Source organism: Schistocerca nitens, chromosome 2, assembly GCF_023898315.1.
Source record: "Schistocerca nitens isolate TAMUIC-IGC-003100 chromosome 2, iqSchNite1.1, whole genome shotgun sequence".
Lineage (NCBI taxonomy): Eukaryota > Metazoa > Arthropoda > Insecta > Orthoptera > Acrididae > Schistocerca > Schistocerca nitens.
The window spans coordinates 783,208,153-783,230,048 of record NC_064615.1 but is presented as its reverse complement, the minus strand read 5'-3'; the positions used below and the strand labels follow the sequence as shown (position 1 = coordinate 783,230,048).

The following is a 21,896-nucleotide window of genomic DNA, read 5'->3' as shown; positions in this document are numbered from 1 at the left end:
AATTTGTTACTGTTCACAGCAAGCCATCTTGGGTTTACATTTCAGCAAGATAATGCCCACCTGCACATGGCGAGAGTTTCTACTGCTTGTCTTCGTGCTTGCCAAACCCTGCTTTGATCAGTAAGATCTCCCAATCTCTCCACAGTAGAGAACGTTTGGAGCGTTATGGGTAGGCCCTCGAACCATCCAGGGATTTTGAGGATCTAACGCGCCAGTTGGACAGAATTTGGCACGATATCTCTCAGGAGGACATCCACAACTCTATCAATCGATGCCAAAACGAATAACTTCTTGCATAATGGCCAGAGGTGGACCAGCGTGTTACTGACTTTCTCAATTTGTGAAGTTCTTTTGCTTGAATTAAGCATTAGTTTTTCTGAAATCGTAATACTTTTTTGTCTGTACATGTACATTCCATCTACCGATTTCCATTCCTTTAGATAATTCCTTCGTGACGGGTCTTTTTTTTTTTTTTTTGTCTTAGGGTATACTTCCTCCCGGCACGATGGCGAGGTAGGTGTAGCAAAGACTTTGCCTGGGATGTGGCGTGCTGAGATTAGCATTGGTGGCACGTTGGGCACATCCTCAGTGGTGGCAATCGCGGACCTCAGCTCGGAACAGGCACCCAACATTAAAAGGCAGTGAAGGCATCCTTATGTTGTAGCCGGCGGTGTCCTAGTGTCGCGACGACCAGTGCCGCTAAGGGAGACGAACCCCGCAGTGCAGGCTGCAGCGCTGCAACAGGCGGCAGCGGTTCCCCAGCGTCACTAAGCTGCGGTAGTAGTCCGCTCATGTCTCAGACTACGGGACGGCAGCAGGTAGGTCACTGAGCGGATTTCTGGACACAGCGGCTTATTGGCTACCAAGGAGTCCCGGCAAACAGGCAGCAGTCGGCGGTTTGTGGCCTGATGTTAGAGGTAGCAACTGCATCACCACTGTCATAGAGTCCATAGCACCGCTCAACACGGACTGGGCGCAGCAAAATTGCCCAGCTGTCCAGAATGATGAAGCGGTGATCCTGGGGGTTTAAATAACGCTTCTCTTCGCTGAACGTTCGGAAACCACGTTTCTCTGTCGCAAACAGCGGCCAATGTTCTAGGTATGGGTAGCGTCACGTAGTGGTGGGTCGGACCACAGAAACTTCCTGAAGCTTCGTCAGCGTCCCAGGCTCTTGAGTCACAGTAGTCCGACGTCAAGGAGGTGCCTCGCTTCTGCTGCATTCGCAGGTCAACGACTGCGACTGGCATAGACAGTTGCGGAAGTCCTAGATTCGGTTCTTGGCTGTGGCTGTGGCTTACACAATCACAAAAAAAGGTGCATCACTATAGTGGGACAGAAAGTGGAATAAACTGAAAGTTATAAGAGGAATATTTTACTGGAATTTGTAGGCGATGTCCCCTTTAAATCTTGTTTTACTTAATTCAGAGGAAACAAAAGGTCAACACTGCCCACTAAAAACGCTACGACCACTTGCTTATAGTAGACAACCTTTGAAAAGCAATACAACAGCGACTCTTCGTGGCCTGTATTCGACAAGTCCTGGATGGGTTTCTCTAAGTGTGCAGCACCAGATTTTCAAGCACAGTTCAGGCAATTTGCGTAAATTACGGACCGGTGTTTTGTGGGAGAGGAGACGCCATCCAATAACATCCCAGTTAAGTTATGTTGCATTCGGATCAGGCGGATTTGTTGGCCAAAACATCAGCGTGAGTTCACTATCATGCTCTTCAAACCTTTGTATCACAATTCGGGCCTTGCCGTCGGGAAAGACATCTAGCATGAAGGATGATCCGCAGGTGATCCGCAAAAATGTTCCGGCAGTCCACAGTTCTCATGTGTAACGGTCCGCCTACTGCCAAGATGATACTATGTTTCATGTAACATCCTTGTCGTGGGGTCGGTTCAATGAGATGAGTGCAAACGGGCAGCCGAGGATACAGATAGGGTTCAAGAGGGAGAATTTCCATGTGTTAATGTGATGAAATACGTTACAGAGTGATTGAATACTTGTGGGCAACGTTGTCAGCCACGACCAGGAGACTGAATGCCTGGCCGCTGGCGGCGTACAACCGACGGCTGGTCCAGGATGCTGCTGACGCCAAAGTGAAAAATTATCTACAGCCGCCGCTCAAAATGAATATAAAAACATCAAAAACTTAGAGACAGCTCAGTTACTTCGAGTGGATGTAATGATCGAACAGTAATGAGTTTTCTATATCTGAACTTTCTTTGGTGTTAATGGATTTTAGAGTATTTTTTTAATGATTTCGTGACGCCTTCAGCTGCCATTCTCTTTATTCCATGTATGATTGTACAATTTCGGCCTTAGGCCATTTTCAAGTGTCTAGAACAGAGGTGTTATAGATTGAATACATTAGTCGCGCTTGTATTAGGAAAAAGTCACATCTGTAGATATATTAGATCCATCATAACTTACTTTATGGAAGATTCTGTAGTAGTAAATTATACCATCTGCGTCCTTGCTCCTATGACTGTATATTATGCTCATAACATAAATTAGACAGCTTTTACGCCATTTTACGAGCACATTACTTTCGAGTAGCTGTTGCAAAGCTCTTATATGTAAGGTCCATGTTTAACGTACTTAACGCTAAGAGGTTTATAGTTATTTTACAGAAATTTGATAACCTTTACACGCTTTTGTTCTCAATTATATTTAGTTATTGTTCTCCATCGATGTAAGTATGACTGTATGTAATTTCTTTTCAGTAACTTGTAAATATTTGTTCTCTTATTGTGGGAGCAGGTCATTTTTGAACAGATGTTACAAAGATTTTATATACAAAATTCATCGTAGTATTCCAATGATATCGTCTGAAAACTATGAGAGTCAGTAGTGGAGCACAGACCATTGCGCGAAATTTATTCAAGATGGCGGCGATAGATATGAAACATCGCAATGACGTTATGTGGGAACTATAAGTTTGGGCTACCTCCACTAAACTAAGTCATCCGATCGCCACCTCTTCCTAGGAATTGGCGAGAAAAGGACTCAACCTCTGCTGGATAGGATGTACGTAAGTCTTTATTTTGCATGCAGTCTTTATTTACACAATTTGAGGCAGCAGCTCCATCCAGTGTGTTCACTATAAGGTCCGGAGTCCAACTGACCTAGTACATAGTGCTGCCACCAGAGGGTGCTGATGTCCCTTCTCTGATGTAATCCAAGATGGCAGTCTGGGAGAGAATGGCGGGAAATCAGTCAGCCTGTGCTGGGCTGGTGGAGAGATGAAGGAGTGTACTTTACTTATTTTGGAACAATTTATTTAGGGACGGATTTGAAATAGTGTATTTATTACACTGATACAAAACACTCTCTCTGACGTGCTTGGGATCACACTACACAGCACACACAGCTTCAAACTACTTGTGACTCACCGAAATAATGCAGTACAACTGATGTACAGACACGCAAACAACTCGTAAATACCGAAATAATGCATTGCACACCCTACATAGCTACAAGCTACTCGTAGATCACCGAAATAACGCATGTAGAATGCTCTGCAGAAACGCTCACTCATGGTAAACTGTCGAAATAATGTATAGCACACCCTACAGACCTGCAAACTACTCGTAGATCACTGAAATAATGCATGTAAAACGCTCTGCAGACACGCTTGCTAAGTCTAACCAGTCAAAATAATGCACTGCGCAGCCTATGGAACTGTAAAATACTCCTAAATCACCGAAATAATGCAGTATATTGATGTGCAGAGAGGCAAACAACTCGTAAATTTTCAAAATAATGCATCTAAAAGACTCTGCAAACATGTTTGCTTATCGTCAACTGTCGAAATCATGAACTGCACACCTGTTCGCAAAATAATGCAACAGACACCAAAACAACTCGTAATTGTCAAGAGATAATGCATGTGTAATGCTCGCAATTCTTAAACATCCGAAAATAATACAGTGCACAAAAACTCTGTGCACATAAAAAACGCATTCGAACTATCATCTACCGCAACTATCAGAGGCTCCAACGCCCGCACACGCTTTGCAGGGCCAGCCAGATGCAAGCCAGTGCCGGAGTGTCAGCCATTTGCTCTCGCATTGCTGCTGACAGCATGTTAAAGTCACGTCTGCAGTTAGAGTTCTTCTCTCTGTAAATAAGCCCCAAGTCACCCTCAGGACCGTGACACACATGCACCACTGCTTGTGTGATCCCTTTCTCTACCTGCGGTCCAGCGAAGACCTAATTGTGCAGCGACTCACCATCAAAGACGCTGCATAAATCCCTTCCACTGCTTCCCAGAATAGCACAGGCTGCTTTCTCCCTAGCAATACTAATGGGACATGCGAGCTGTCTCTAGCCATGCACGCGTGCTTATCTGCCCAGCATGGCTGATGCATTACTGCAAAATGCTCTTGTAGTGACTCAGCATCTAAAAGGTTCTCAATGTTAAACTGATGTCACATGGCTATGTAAAATAAGAGCCAAGTCGGCCTCTCAGAAATTGTACACTGTTCCATAAATAGTTAACAGTCGCTTTTGTAGTAGCTTTTGTGATGTCTCTGCTTGTCTGCAAGGAAATTCTTGCCCTAACAGGACCTGTTTACGAAAAAATAGTGCAGAATAACGCCAAATGCATTCTTCCTCATGGTCCTAACATGATACCCTGTCCATCATGTGTTATCTTTCCTGCTGTCAAACACTCAAACATTCTCACCACTGTGTACAGTCTCCTATGTCCCGCCACAAACGATGTCTTGTGAATGAATGGAGCATTTTCGGCTCTCACTGAATTTACCCACCGAATTGCTGATGCCGCTGGTGTGGTAGCACCGACGGCCTTTTTTTCTTTCTGTAGACGAAACTTTCAGCGGCAAAAAAGCTATTTTGCACAGATCATCATATTTGATGGACAATTACCCTGCAAAGTGGCCTACATATCGTCAAATACGGAAAAACTCTTATACAATTACACCGCTCCGCCACCAAGGGCTGGAGATTGAATATTAGAACATGAAACTGATCTCCAACCCAGCGATATATCACTGCATACCGTGTCGATGTAGTAAACATTCAATTTGTAGCCTGCAGCATACAAAAATTACCGATTTTACATATTTCGTATAGTTATTGGCCACCAGACACTCATACATATACTGCGAAGACAGAGAGCATAAGCACATGCGTTGTTGGTATACTCCTCGCTGCACTAGATATTTCCCAGCGAGGTCTGGTGGTCATCCACTGCTGATGCATGACCAGAGCGCCCTCAGTGGACTGAAGTCACTCTCAGTTCTGTTGTGCAAAGATGGGCTCGTTTACCCTCAGCACAAACGTATTACTGTTTCTGGTCCATTCCTGCTTGCTCGCCTATTTCGTACACACACACATCTCCAGACTCTGGGATTACAAGAACATATGCAATTTTGCATGGTTTGCGAGAATATCCTGCCATTTTCGCGGTACTTGTCGATATCATGCATAGCAATATCGTTTGCATACAGTTATCACTCACGCAACATAATTCCGAAAATATAGACTGGAAATTATCTCTCTTGAAACCCGAGACTTTAGCGAGGTGGAACATGCTGTAAACCACAGAGTAACTAGAAACTTATTCCATTTGCAAAGACCTTTACGCGAAAACTCGAAAAAAAATAGAGGAAACTGATATTTCCACTCCTGAATACTGATGTTGGTGGTATAACAGATTCCAAAGACTGATGATGCATTCTGGAAAGAGAGAGAGAGGGCGAAGTTGTTGCAGGTCATTTGACCATTTTTTCCTGCTGTTCTGTCACGATGTATTAGTTGTGTGACATAGCCTGCATTCGACTTGTATACAACTGCATGTTCTGTATGGGGCTTAGAGCAGTGTCTACTTGCGATCGTTAACAGTAAACTGCTAGGTCATCAGAGGATTCCATCTCATGTGCGATGGAACATGACACATTCCTCTAATCAAACGAAGATTTATGTAATGTACTCCATGCCCCTGTTGCATCTAGGGTGTAAAATCGATACTTCAGTTTCACAACTAAGTTAGTGATAGGTGATTGTGAGACACTGCAGTCCCCTTGTATACATCTGCAAGCAGATGTGCTGTTTACACAGTTAGTGGTGGCATGACTTGTAATTTCACATGTCGGATGCTGCTGCTATGTGTTTATCTGTTTCCTTGTAAGAGGTATTCTCTGTTACTAATGATCATTTTATACAGGACTGATGTGGGCATACTATAATTTCTGAACCATGATCAGATGTGAACAGTGGACACTATACATCTCTGGAAAGCTATATTATGCATGTATCACACAGAGCCACTGTTTCAAGGAAATAGTTTTTTCGTGTTACAGTTTGTCACCATAGTTTATCGTAGAGAAACCAGCAAGAAAGATGTATGTCATGCGCTGGAAATATGTTTCTTACATTGAAATATTAACAGTGCTGCATTACACATGACTGATAGGTTGGAAACTCAAGTGATCTAACATTATAGCCTGTTTTAAGTGGAGAACCGTGTAGTCTCAGGAATGCGTGTGTTTATGTTCTCTCTTACCAATACCCTCCTGGTACTGATCCCAGACACTACAAAAATACTTTGAAATTGAGAGTGTAGTTGATTTACGTAAAATGCTTCGAACTCCATCCATATGGAGCTCCATCATGCCGAAAAATCACCCGTTTCTTGTTCTTCTTAACTGTCTGCTATTACATCATAACACTTTAAAATCTGTTACTATACATCGATAAGGAGTGCTAACCTCCTCGACATGGGTGCATCTGGAGAAATCTTGTGCACTGGGATGGGTGAGGACTCGGCAAGCTCCATTCATTCACAAGATGTGAAATGTACCAATCTACTTCTGATCAGCTGCAGATTAAATCGGTAATGGTGCTGCAGGGCTGGTTGGTCAGTGACAGTGTGAGGGTCTTTCAGTCTCTAATTTTATCCTAAGACTGTGAGAATACTCTGTGACTCCTATCCACATAGAGATAAATCATAAATTAGGCATCATGCTCTAGGTGCTAGAAATATATAGAGCACTGTTGTATACTTTGATGATGTGTATGTTCAAGAATTAACAACTTTGATGATGTGTATGTTCGAGAATTAACAACGAATGGACATACTGCACAGTCATCTATCTACATTCACAATGATACTAGCAAAGCAGAGAAGGGACACTGAAATTGGGGAAACCGTGTCGCATCATTGGCTGGTGTTGAAATTACTGTAAAATTGCAAAAATTGTTCACGCTATCAACTGTGATGTTTATTATTACAGTACATCGATGGTGCCTTTTACATCCCATCTGTCCACTGGTATGCTGTTGGTTACCATATAATGATTGACTGACATCACTTGTTTGAGTTGGAGAAAGAGTTTTGATGGAGTGGGCAACAACTTCTGGGGATTGCTAGCACTGAAACAGTAATCCCATACATGAATGTAATACGAGGAATCAGTCGAAACAGAATGCAGAGTCATCAACTATTCCATCACTGTGACAGACGAGTTTAAATGTAGAGGTCGTCAATCACCTTCCGACTGGAGTTTGGAAACTCTCCACAATGCTGCCAAACTCTTCCAGTTTCCTTAAGTTGTAACTGTCTTTTTATTTAAAATCATCCAGTGCGAGTGGTGTGTTATGGTAGCAGCAGTAACAACAAGACTTATACCACGCAACGTCAAGTTTTCTGTGAGAAGCAATGGATCAGAACATGTTAATGTCAGGTTAGAACCTGACACAGACCTCGAAGTCGTGGCAGAAAAAACAAAATGTATGGCAGGGTACAAAGTGTGTTACAGCAGAAAGAAAAAAACAATGTTTCAAACAACGATACAGGATCACAGAGAGGGTCTCTTCGATGTATAGCATAGTTTGTGGGATCCAGTCATCCTCCTACAGTACATGTGATGAATCTTTAAACTTGTCTGTGCAGTGGATCAATACCTGTATTTTTAATAGGATTGTCACATGTGCTCAATGCCGGCACACAGACAAATGTGTTTTCGATATATGGGAGGAGAGAGATGTGATAAAAATCTTATTAAATTCTCTATCAGGTGAAGTTAGTGGAGCTTTTTTAGTTTGTAATTTTTCAGAATAATGAAGATATCATGTTGGGCTGATAGATGTGAATGGGCCCTGAGGGACACCTGTAGAACCAAGACTGCTTGTGATAGTAGACGATTACGCCTCTCTTTCTAAGACACGGTGGTAGCACTCACAAGAAAAACTTATGAGACATGTCCACCCATCGCTAATCTTCTCTCAGTATTATTTCGTACTGCCAGCAATCGGTAATAGATGAAGTATTATACTTAGTAGTAGGGGATGTGTGATAGGTTCCCCTTGGAAATTTGTAAATTTGTGGTAGGGTCTTATGGGACCAAACTGTTAATGTCATCAATCCCTAAGCCTGCACATTACTTAATCTAACTTAAACTAACTTTCGGTATGGACAACACACACACGTATGTCCGAGGGAGGACTCAAACCTCCAAAGAGAGAGCTGCATGGACCATGACAAGGCACCTTAGACCCCACAGCTACCCCACGTGGCTGGTTTGCCTTGAGCATCAGGATTATAATGTGTGTGTTTTTGTTCTGACATGTGCAAAGGAAATGACTATGTCCAGTTGTAAGGAAGGTATGGATTTGACGTGGAATACTGTGATAACAAAGGCAAGAGTGTGTCAAGTCATAAGAATGGTACAGGTATTTATTTCTCCAGAGTCACAGCCATTAGCAGGGGGGTTTATTTCTGATACTTTGTACATTGTCGTATGTGGTTCAACTGAGACTGCAATCGTAACATTTAATTGTAAGTATGGCGATCAAATCTATATATGACCAATTTTCCTAGGATGATGATTATTTCTATGCATGCTTGGCGTGCAGTGTCAGTGGCCTGTGGTGGCAATGATTCACGTTTCCCATTAACGGCAGGAGCCATCCGAATTGAAGGGCCTGTTGGAGTGTAAGAATGTACTGACTTAACTGTGTCGTTCTCTAGACAGGCATATAGCAAACTAATACTTAGTATGTGTTGGGAAGCTTTCGTGATCTCATGGAAATTTGAGAAGATTCAATATTGACATATGTTTGAACCAGACCATTATTCCCTCCCATGTAAATTGTCCAGTTGACTGCTTCTTCACATTTCGCGCCTATATTTGGTTGAGAGAACATCGATTATGGTGTTTGCATCTAGCAGGTGAAAGACACGTTTGTTGGTTCTCTAGACATGAGAAAGACCTTAGTTGACTTCGTAAAATATGGGGATGATTTGGAATCTGTTATATCACCGACATCGGTATTCATGAGTGGTAATATCAGTTTCCTCTATTTTTATTCGAGTTTTCGCCTAAAGCTCTTCACAAATGGGATAAGTTTGTAGTTACTCTAGTTGCATGCTCCACCTCACTGAAGTTTCGGGTTTCTAGAGAAATAATTTCCAATCTATATCTTCGAAGTTATGTTGTGCGAGCGATACTGCTATGCAAGTGATATTGCTATGCGTGATATCGACAAGTACCACGATAATCTGGCAAACCGTGCGAAAATATGTACGTTCTTGTAATCCCAGAGTCTGGAGATGTGTGTAGAAAACAGGCAAGCAAGCAGGAACGGACCAGAAACAGTAATGCTTTTGTGCTGAGGGGAAATGAGCCCGTCTTTGCACAACAGTTTTGAGAGTGACTTTAGTCCACTGAGGGTCCTCTGGTCATGCATCAGGAGTGGATGCCTGCCCGACCTCATGGGGAAATATCTAGTGCAGCGAGGAGTATACCTATGGTGCATGTGCTTATGCTGTCTGTCTTCTCAGTATATGTAAGAGTATCTGGCGACCGATAACTATACAAATGACGTAAAAGCGGTGATTTTTGTATGGCGCAGGATACGAATTGCATGTTAACTACATCGACACAGTAGGCAGTGGTATATTGCTAGGTTGGAGATCGGTTTCATACTCTAATATTCAAGCTCCATCCCTCAGTGGCAGAACGGTGTAAGTGATGTAAAAGTGCCGATTTTTGTATGGCGCGGGATACGAATTGCATGTTAACTACATCGACACGGTACGTGGTGATATATAGCTGGGTTGGAGATCGGTTTCATGCTCTAGTATTCAAGCTCCAGCCCTCAGTGGCAAAGCAGTGTAATTGAATAAGAGTCTTTCCATATTTGATGGTCTGTAGGCCACTTTGCAGGGTTTAATTGTTGGTACAATATGGTGATCTGTACAAAATAGTTTTTTTTGCCTCTGAAACTCTCGTATGCAGAAAGGAAAAATGCGGATGATGCTTCCACACCGGCGGCATCGGTAATTCGGTGGGTAAATTCAATAAGAACCAATCATAAAGCTCCATTCAGAAGACATCCTTTGCGCCACAGCATAGGAGTCTCTTCATAACAGTGAGAACGTTTGTGTATGTTAAAAGTAGGAAGGCTAACATGTGATGGACAGGGTGCCACCTTAGGACCATGAGGAAAAATGCATTTGGCGTTATTCTGCGCTATTTTTTCATAAACAGGTTCTGTTAGAGGAAGAATTTTCATGCAGACAAGCTGAGACATCATGAAAGCTCCTACAAAAGCGGCCGTTAACTATTTCTGGTGACACCATACAATTTCTGAGAGGTCTACCTGCCTCTTATTTTACATAGCCATGTGACATCAGTATAACACTGAGAACCTTTTAGATTGTGAGTTAACCACGTGCATATTTCATGGCAATGCATCAGCCACGCTTGGCAAGTAAGCATGCATGCATGGTTAGACATGGCTCACAAGTCCGTTAGGTTCACTAGGGAGAAAGCAGCCTGGGAAGCAATGGAACAGATTTATGCAGCATCTGCTAGAGTGAGTCGCTTGGCAATTAGGTCTTTGTTGGAGTGCAGGTAGAGAGAGGGTTGACGGCAGGAGCGGTAAACACATGCGCACAGTCCTGAGGGTGATTTGGTGCTTATTTACATAGCGATGTGACGTCAGCATAACATTTGAAGAACTCTAACCGTAGACACGACTTTCACATGCTGTCGGCAACAGTGCAAGAGCAAATGGCTAGTGCTCCAGCGCTGGCTTACGTCCAGCTGCCCCTGCAAAGCGCGGGCGTGCGTTGGAGCCTCTGATAGTTGCGGTTGATGATAGTTTGAAAGCGGTTTTTACGTGCACTGGATTATTTTCAGCTGTTTCAGCAATATGAGTGTTACACATGCATTATATTTTGTCAGTTTACGAGTTATTTTGGTGTCTGTTGCATTATTTTGTGAACAGGTGTGCAGTGAATGATTTTTTGATAGTTGACAATTAGATGGCATGTTTGCACAGTGTTTTAGATGCATTATTTTGACATTTTACGAGTTTTTTGCCTCTCTGCACATCAATATACTGCATTATGTCGGTGATCTACAAGTAGTTTGCAGGTCTGTAGTGTGTGCTATGCATTATTTTGACAGTTTGCCATTAGTCAGCATCTCTGCAGAGCTTTATACAGGCATTATTTCGGTGATATACGAGTAATATTCAGCACTGTAGGGTGTGCAATGCATTATTTTGGTAATTTACAAGTTGTTTGCATGTCTTTACAGCAGTGTACTGTATTATTTCGGTGAGTCACAAGTAGTTTGAAGCTCTGTATGCTGTTTAGTGTGACCTGAAGCACATCAGAGTGAGTGTTTTGTATCACTATAATAAACATATTATGTCAAATCCATCCCTAAATAAATTGTTCCAAAATAAATAAAGTACACTCCTTCCTCTCTCCAGCAGCCCAGCACAGGCTGAGTCCTTTTCGTTCCATTTTCCCCCCAGACCACCTTCATGGATTGTGTCACAGAAGGGATGACAGTGCCCTCTGGTGGCAGTACTGTGTACTAGGTTAGTTGGACTTCAGACCTCATGGTGGATACACTGGATGGAGGTACTGCCTCTAACTGTTTAAACAAAGACTGCCTGCAAAATAAAGACTTACGCCCATCCTATCCAGCATATGCTGAGTCCTTTTCCCGCCCCCCCACCCCAGGCCGCCATCTTGGATTACATCATAGGAGGGGTGAATATGCCCTCTTGTGATAGTACTGTGTACTAGGTCAGTTGGGCTCCACGCCTCATAGGCAACACACTGGATGGAGCTACTGCCTCAAAATTGTTTAAATAAACACTGCATGCAAAATAAAGACTTATGTCCATCCTATCCAGCAGAGGTTGAGTCCTTTCCCCCCAATTCCTAGGAAGAGGTGGTGGTTGGACGACTTAGGTTAGTGGAGGTAGCCCAAGTGACATTTCTTCCCGCCATTTTCTTAGGTTAGTGGTGGCAGCTGTGGTGTGTTGCATTGTCCTGCTGGAATTTGAACTTCCCGCCATTTTCTGGGGGAGGGAAGGGAGGGGGATGGGGTTTGGTTAGTGGAGGTAGCCCAATTGACCTGTTTTCCAGTCAAAATTTGAACTTCCCACCATGACGTCGTTATGATGTTGCTATATCTGTCACTGTCATCTTGGATCCGCCATCTTGAATAAATTTGGCAACAATGGAGAGTGAGGCCATGCTCTCTTTGCTCCACTACTGGAGTCGAGTAAAAACTGCTTTACAGTTGCGTGATGTTTTGCATTACAGTTATATTTATGAACGAGTGTAGCGATAGTTTTACAATTTATCGTCCTGCAATGCTTCATTGTAGATCTGGTAAAAAGTTTTCTACGAATTTCCCACTTCACAGTTCTATTTGCGTATTTAAAACTCTGTCTGACTGGTCTTTTAGATGGATGTAAATTTCAATTTCTTCAATTACATCCATTATTTTTCCTTACTGTAGCTTATTTGAAGTGATCCTTCTATATTAGGTATTTTGAGGATGGTGTCTTTTAAGTGTGCAGCAATTGTGAATGGGTTATTGTCACTTACTGCCGTGTTTTCTTTAATTCGTGTGCTAGCTTTCCTTCATGTTTGTCGAATATAAAACTTTGAGCATTGTTCACAGTTCATGATTGCGAAAATTTCTCAGATTTCCGTGGTCCTGTAGTTCGTGTATGATTTTGTATTCTTGAAACATCGAGTAATTTTGTCGAAAATGATACCTAGATATGGCCATACAAGAACTTTATTTTTCTGTGTTTCGTCTGTGTCTTTGTTTAAAGTTATTTCATCTATGAGACTGGTATGCGTTAGATTCGTTTTGTTTTTGAATAATGCATCTACTAAGTTTTTAGAATAGCTATTATTTATAGTCACATTTGTAGAGGATCTAGTTCTTTCTCAATTTTCTCTTTTTCCAGTGGTAAGTTGATCAATTATGCATCATAGAATGAAAAATGGTTCAAATGGCTCTGAGTACTATGGGACTTAACATCTTAGGTCATCAGTCCTCTAGAACTTAGAACTACTTAAACCTAACTAACCTACGGACATCACACACACACACGCCGGAGGCAGGATTTGAACCTGCGACCGTAGCGGTCGCACGGTTCCAGACTGAAGCGCCTAGAACCGCTCGGCCACTTCGTCCGGCCATCATAGAATGAAAATGTGCGAGCTTGTGTGCCCTCGGGTGGCTTGATTGGTTGTGGATAATTATGTATGTGTTCGTTGGTTTACGAAATATATCGAATATTTATTCAGTTTTTTTCGTTCGAAATTTTTCAATCCAATAATTTTTTACCCTTATTTGAGAGTATTTAGCGTTTGACGGCCTAGTTGTATATAACTGTTGGTATATAACTGTTTTAGTGTGAATTGCCTTTGAACATGATTTAGTAGTTAACATCATACTGATGTGACTGTGTGAGCTGCGTGATATATTTTTCAGTGCTGATTCTAATTAACTGACCCACGATAAATGAATTAGTGAACAATTTACGAATTGTGTTTGTTGTATTCTGAGAAACTGAATCATTCTTTTCTGAATTTCTCCTTACGTGTGGTTAAAATAGTAAGGAATTAAACTCGACTTCTTCTGAATTGTCAGAGTTGGTCAGGGCCTGTTCACGATTAGCAGACGATCGTTTATGCGCAGGGGATTATATTTTGGAAGTTTAGCACTTGGCTGTGTGGATTCTCCCTGAGGTGATAATTACAGCCAGAAGCTTCGGATTTCAAGTAGGTCTGGCAGTGGACATAACAACTACTCCCGAAGCAAACACAAAAATGGTTCAAATGGCTCTGAGAACTATGGGACTTAACATCTTAGGTCATCAGTCCCCCAGAACGTAGAACTACTTAAACCTAACTAACCTAGGGACATCACACACATCCATGCCCGAGGCAGGATTCGAACCTGCGACCGTAGCAGTCGCGCGGTTCCGAAGCAAACACAGGTCCGCCAGATACCGAAAACGCCACATATGGCGTCATCGATTACCACCACAGGTCCCAAAGAATGGTGAATATCTCTCACAGCACCTGCATCTGTGGTGCAGTTCATTTTCCGAGCAGTCAATCACCTGTATGACGGCGTATATGGACCCGACCACTGACCTATTATAAGAAACCTGATTCTCCGGAACAGGTCCATGGAACAGGTCCATGGTCCAATCTCGATTGTCCTGCGCTCACTGTAATTTACGCAAAGGGATCACCGGCTTCAGCGCCCCATGTTGAACCCTGTGTTCTGAACAGTGTGCACCGAAATACTTGTGCCTGCACCGGTGTTGTACTCTGTCAAATCTGACACAGATCGCTGCGTATTCTTCTTCACAGAGAGAGGAAGCCTCTGGCCTCTACGCTCTGTGATGGGGCATGGACGTTCAACACCTTGTCGCTTACTCTGTCCTTCAACTATTTTCCATAGATGCTCACGATTGTGGTATGCGAGATGCTGACCAACTTCGCTGTTTCTGAGATGTTCATTCACAGGTGCCAGACCGTAACAAATTGCCCTCAATTCAAGTCTCTTATCAAAGAAACTATATATTTGCAGAGACCTTTTCATGTCTCATACGTCTGTGATGTATGTATGCAGACTCAAGCGAGAAAATAACTTTTTTCTACCAAGACCAGGAATCGTAGCCGGGTTTCCTGCTCGCTAGGCAGATGCACTAACCACTACGCCACCCTGGCACAATGGCTTTGGACAGCTGTATGGACTACCAGAGCACACCTCCCGCCTCAGTCCAAATTCCCACCGAGTGAGGTGGCGCAGTGGCTAGCACACTGGACTCGCATTCGGGAGGACGACAGTTCAATCCCGCGTCCGGCCATCCTGATGTAGGTTTTCCGTGATTTCCCTAAATCGCTCCAGGCAAATGCCAGGATGGTTCCTTTGAAAGGGCACGACCGACTTCCTTCCCCGTCCTTCCCTAATCCGATGAGACCGATGACCTCGCTGTCTGGTCTCCTCCTCCAAAACTACCCAACCCAAATTCCCAGGCTGAGGCGCGAACAGGAATTTGAATTGAGGAGGGAAGCCTTCAAGGGTAGACTGTGCAGTTGTTCAAAGCAATTGTGCCAAGGTGGTGTCGTGGTTAGAAATCTGCCTAGTCAACAGGACACTTGGGTTCGAATCCTAGCCTTGCCAGAAATTTTCATTCGTCGTTTCAGCCTGCTCATATACACCAAAGTCGATAATGTGGGTGGATTTCCCATTTGCGGCCCGTATCCATACCTAAAATGATTAGTCCTTCCGGAGAATAGTTGTTAACAACTGTCGACTAACTATTAGCACAATTTTGTACTGTTGTAGTTGTTGTGGTCTTCAGTCCTGAGACTGGTTTGATGCAGCTCTCCATGCTACTCTATCCTGTGCAAGCTTCTTCATCTCCCAATACCTACTGCAACCTACATCCTTCTGAATCTGCTTAGTGTATTCATCTCTTGGTCTCCCTCTACGATTTTTACCCTCCACGCTGCCCTCCAATGCTAAATTTGTGATCCCCTGATGCCTCAAAACATGTCCTACCAACCGATCCCTTCTTCTAGTCAAGTTGTGCCACAAACTTCTCTTCTCCCCAATCCTATTCAATACCTCCTCATTAGTTACGTGATCTACCCACCTTATCTTCAGCATTCTTCTGTAGCACCACATTTCGAAAGCTTCTATTCTCTTCTTGTCCAAACTGGTTATCGTCCATGTTTCACTTCCATACATGGCTACACTCCATACAAATACTTTCAGAAACGACTTCCTGACACTTAAATCTATACTCGATGTTAACAAATTTCTCTTCTTCAGAAACGCTTTCCTTGCCATTGCCAGTCTACATTTTATATCCTCTCTACTTCGACCATCATCAGTTTTGTACTATTTTGTACAATTTTGTACTATGGTATCTAAATGTGTAAATGTATTTTTATTGACACAAAACTTGATGTATTACGGTTTACAGCGAGTCTTATAATTATTTAAATAATCCTGCAATTTATAGTAGCCTATGTGGTATTTACATCTAAATAGCAAATTTAAAAAACTGAAAAATATTCTTTACAGGAAAACCCGTTCCGCAAACGAATCTGCGAGGTCTTCTCTCGAGACGGGAAAGGAAACCTGACGTTCGAGGACTTCCTGGACATGCTTTCCGTGTTCAGTGAGCAGGCGCCAAGAGATATTAAGGTCTTCTATGCTTTCAAGATCTACGGTACGTTAAAGTAGATGGTAAAGATGTCGTTTTCATCTGCAAATTATTTTCAATTTTTTGTTCAAAATGTTCAAATGTGTGTGAAATCTTATGGGACTTAACTGCTAAGGTCATCAGTCCCTAAACTTACACATTACTTAACGTAAATTATCCTAAGGACAAACACACACATCCATGCCCGAGGGAGGACTCGAACCTCCGCCGGGACCAGCCGCACAGTCCGCGACTGCAGCGCCTTAGACCGCTCGGCTAATCCCGCGTTGCTTCAATTTTCTTTTTCTTCGGGTCTTAAGTATAAGGTAAGGAAGTGCTCATCGAATATTACTCTGTTAAATGAGGAAATATTTGGAATTTTGAGAACAGTACAGATTTATTAAGGAAAATGTGTGACAGATAGCAGGAATGCTGGCCACCCGGTCGGAGCAAACTGAAATCCAGGGGAGAGGAACCAGTCGTTGAACAATATAGCTAGCGATCGAGGAGGTAGCTTTTAACCGGCAGATGACACTTTGACCCCTACTATTGGCGGAATATGAGTGTCACGAAGTAAGCTGGCTTTCAAATTGGCAGCAGGTAGCTTCAAGCGTTACTGCGAGTGGTTTTCGCCAAGCGAGTGGCCGTTGTTGGCCCGCACGTGGTGTGAGGATGCCGCCATGGGGCAAAACTCAAGGCCGACAAATTACACACCAAGGCCAACAAATTCTTTCACGGCCTTCACATAAGTAAAATCTGTACTAGTAAAGACACAGAATTGGCCATGACACCACATATAGAAACGAGGGGAGGAAGCACATCTACCCACTCTTTACACATATTAGTGCTTCAGACATTGGCGATCAGATATATGAATAATGAAAAGCTGCTCAGTTGCCTTTTTAGAACTTTATTAAGTTCTCTGGTTTTGACCTGCATATTACGCCTTACCACGCGTAACTGAAAACTATGCTTTAGAGAAGCAACGATTGATTTGGAGTGACGAACCACGCTGCACCCTGTGGTACTCCAATGGAAAGATTAGGGTTTGACGGACGCCTGGCGAAAGTTACCTGCCGTCACTTGTAGTGCCACCAGTGAAGTACGGAGGAGGTTGCGTTACGCTACGGGAGTATTTTTCGTGGTTAAGAGACTGATCCCCTTCTTGTGCTTAAGAAAGCTCTAAATGCGAAATGATATGAACTCATTTTACAGCATTGTGTACAGGGAGAGTTCGAAAGAGATGATTATTTATATCAGCGTGATAATGCACCCTGTCATAAGGCAGCATCTACGAGGCAATAGTTGGTGGACAGTGACGTTCCTGAAATGGACTGACCTCCCCAGGGTCCCGACCTTAACCCAGTGGAGCATCCTAGGCATGAGTTAAAATGTCGACTTTGCTCCAGGTCACAGCATTCAACACCACTACCTCATCGGGTTTCGGCTTTGGGGAAGAATAAGCTGTCATCCCTCCACAGACAGTCAGACACCATACTGAAGTGTCCCCAGCAGAGTTCAAGTCAACATAAAGACAAATGGTGGACACATCTCACTTTAATGTCCACAAATAAGTGTCCAGATAGCGTAATTGATTTGTTTGTGAGTATGGTTATGCGCAGATATTTACAAATCATGTAACATCACAGTGGCTTAAATTTAATAAAACAAGTGTGTTAGTATTTTTACCAGTGAAAAATTCTTAACTTTGGCAATAACAGTAAATACTAGTGATTTATTTATAGAGTAGGTGTTATTAAGAACTAACAGTTTCACTTTACATTGTAAGTTTTTTACTGTGTCACACATTTTATATTACTGGTAAATCATAAAATATTTTTGAGATCAAGTATTACACAATGTTATGAGCGACTGGCGTCTTTAATAATGAAGATAATTTTTTCTTGTATCATTTTAGCTGTGGGTACTGCTACTCTTTTTAAACGTGATAATCGATTACTTCACTATAATCTATTACTTACTATATAGCTTGAAGTGACGCCTACAAATTAAATGTTGATGAATACCACAAATTTTCTCACTGCTCACTTTTGTGTAATCAATTATGTCTTCCTAAATAATGGGTTATCCCAGAACCTTATGGCATAAGACAATAGTGAGTAGAAATATGCAAAAAATATTAATATGTTGATTTGTCCATGTTCTGAATTCGCAGCTGTGCGCAGAACAGATGTTACTGTACTTAGCCATATGAGAGCCTCAGTAAACACCCATAACTTTGGAATATTCTTTGAAAACTGTGTATGGTAAACATTTGGCAGTTGCTTCACTGTGATGTCATATACAAAAGAAATCAACAACAAGATCAATAAGCGTTTCTGTCGTGTTGAAGGTCAGTGTCATTGGCGGCTCACGCATAATTTTACCAATGTCTTACAATGTGGTGGCCTCTAGCCTTTTGATTCCCAAGGATAGTAATCGTAACTAAATTGAATATATTAACTGTACATACAGAAACTGAACAGTTTAAATATATTTAAATATTATATTCGGTACTTTAATACTGTGGGGAATAAAATAAAATGAAGAAAAGGTTGGTAACAGCAGAAATCTCGACAGGGTCCACAAATTACCAGTCTGAGCATTTAGCCACTCAGCCACAGTGCGGTTATGGCAAGAATTCCACAACAATCCCTCATCTGCTACGCTTGCACAGTATGTTACACGTAATTTCAAAGAAAAATACTGACCTGGTGCTGGGAGCAACGTAGCACTCATAACGCCGAAAAGGATGACGTCACATCTGAGCGTGCGCAGTCGAAAACAGACAGCAATATCCTTTGGCTGAGGTAATCGTAGTGCGGCTGACCATCATTTCAGCAGTCAACATTGGTTTCTAGTAGTTGTATAGAGGGCGCTACAAAACATGTCTTAGTTCACTTTATTCACATACCAGCAATCATTCGAAGAGAAATGGGGTAATTTTGGTGCGATTTCCGGATCACATTCGAAGAGAAATGGTGTAATTTTAGTGCAATTTCTGGCTCGCATTTGAAGAGAAATGGTGTAATTTTAGTTCGATATTTAAAGTGTGCTTAAGCTCATTAGCAATGATAACTCGTTAATACTCGTCCGTGCATAGCAACTGAACCACTCATGGTGAAGTTGCACCTTCGAAATGTTGAGTGGCACATTAGAAACCCTGTAAATAAAAGAAGGCGGATTTTATTATTGAGTTTTAATTTTATTTCACTGTCTCAGTAGGTCAGTAAAAGGAAAGCTACTATGGCCACCACGAAATAAAGTCAACATAAATTATCTTCTTGAAAATGTGGTGCATCTATGCAACTACATGAAACGCTGTTTTCTTGTGCCATACACGTTTTGCTTCTTTGTATTTATGAAGTACCTTCAGTGGTCAGTAACATCTTTGTTCTATGTTTATAATAACTGCGATATGTAATGATTCTAGATATGTTACTATATAACATTATTTTGTTATTCTCTTATTTTTAGGTAAGAAACGCTTTTGGAGTGCAAGTTTCGTAAGATCAAATTACTTACGATTTTGTGATCTATTATTCCATGTGTGTCGCCCTGGAGTTTTGTTTAGTTAGCCTGCATGCACCAGAATGTCCGATTTTCGGCTTTTTCAAAGACATGTCAGTTTAACACTTGGTCTTCAATCTCTGTTGGTCGTTTGTGTTTACTATATACAGTGTAGCCAGTTGTCGCTGTGTGTTCTTCGTTCGGCTTTTGTTTGTATTGTGGTGTTTATAGACAGTTTGATATTCATTTGCAGTTACGTATGAACGCGTGTTATTGCTTATGGTGAGGCCTGCATTGAGAAAAAGAGAATTTCGAGTGGAGGAAATCGCAAATATTTTCTTAAATGTCTGTCATGGGAGATCAAGTTATTATTTAGTCTTGTTAAGTTCTACATCTCTGTTTGTTATTGTGTTACTGTCTAACATGATCATTAAGTTGTTGCTTATACTGATTTGGTCATTTAACACTTTCTCATTTATTGCAATGGCTCTTTACATGTGAATGCTGCCCTGTAAAATATTATGAGTTTTCTCTTGTAGTTTTTCATTCTAATAATTTTTATATCTCGTTTCATCTTAGATGGTTAATGCTTATGCTTCATTAGGTGTTCAGCAAATGTGGAACTGGTTTCGTACTGCCAGCTTCTTGTGTGTTTTGTGTATCTAGATTTGAAATTTCTGCCTCTCGTCCAAAGATACGCTGATTATCTGATTCAGGTAGCTGGAAAATCATCATCATCTTCTGCTTCGTCTTCTTTTTCTTCTTCTCCTGTACGAATTAGGCTTTGTCTGTTAGCCCACTTACAGAGATTAGTTAGTCCATCTTGCTTTGAGCCTCCTTGACTTTCTTCATACTGTTGGTTTGTATTTGCACAATATTTTTGGCAGTCTGTTATCCTTCAGTCTATTGATGTGGTCTTCGCTTTTCCTTCTGTGTTCATCTATTTCTCATTTAGAGATATTAATCCTAATTCTGATCGTCTTTATGTATTTATCTTGCGATCTTGTCTTTTGTATCCTGCTACCTGTCTGAAAAGTCTCATTTCCGTACTCTGGATTCTTAATGCATCGTTTTTTGATAGCCAAGTTTTGCTTCCATACAAGTATATACGAAGTGTTTGACAAGTAGGCCTACAAGTGGGAGGAGCGACTACGTGATAATGAGACAAGCAAATAATTCTAACAAACGTAGCCGGCCGGAGTGGCCGTGCGGTTCTAGGCGCTACAGTCTGGAGCCGAGCGACCGCTACGGTCGCATGTTCGAATCCTGCCTCGGGCATGGGTGTGTGTGATGTCCTTAGGTTAGTTAGGTTTAATTAGTTCTAAGTTCTAGGCGACTGATGACCTCAGAAGTTAAGTCGCATAGTGCTCAGAGCCATTTGAACCATTTAACAAACGTAGGTTCGGAAACTGATGGTTCCCCTGATACGACTTATTACGACTGAGGAGTCCCCAAGAATCCAAATTACAGATAATCACTTGAAGACAAACCAATACAAGAAGTGTTTCGCATCGTCACCGGTTCACGTAAAGAGAGGCTTCAGCACTTCTCTTGATTGATGCCCTTACGCTTTCAAAAATTCCAGGCGTATTTTGAACGCACTGACGACCATCGACAATGCGTTCCCAGAGCTGATCGACACTATCACCAGGGCTGGAATAGACCCAAACTTTTCAATAATTCACACAAAAATTCCAACGTCTTCAAGTCGGAGGACCTGGGAAGCCATGGTATTGGCGAGGCATGACCGATACTCTCGTTGTGAAAAAGCTATTTACGGGTACTTAGATATGCGGAATGATGACAAAATAAACGAGGACAGATTATCATTCTGTAATTTGAGAATGACGTGGCG

At 42.1% G+C, this 21,896-nt stretch overlaps 1 protein-coding gene across 1 annotated transcript in view; it reads left to right on the top strand.

Moving 5' to 3' along the window:
• Positions 1-21,896, top strand: part of LOC126234629 (calcium and integrin-binding family member 2) — a 221,267-nt gene that overhangs the window by 198,735 nt on the left and 636 nt on the right. The window contains exon 4 of the mRNA XM_049943357.1: positions 16,411-16,558. Coding sequence (XP_049799314.1) covers positions 16,411-16,558 — 148 coding nt within the window. The remainder of the gene's footprint in view (positions 1-16,410; positions 16,559-21,896) is intronic.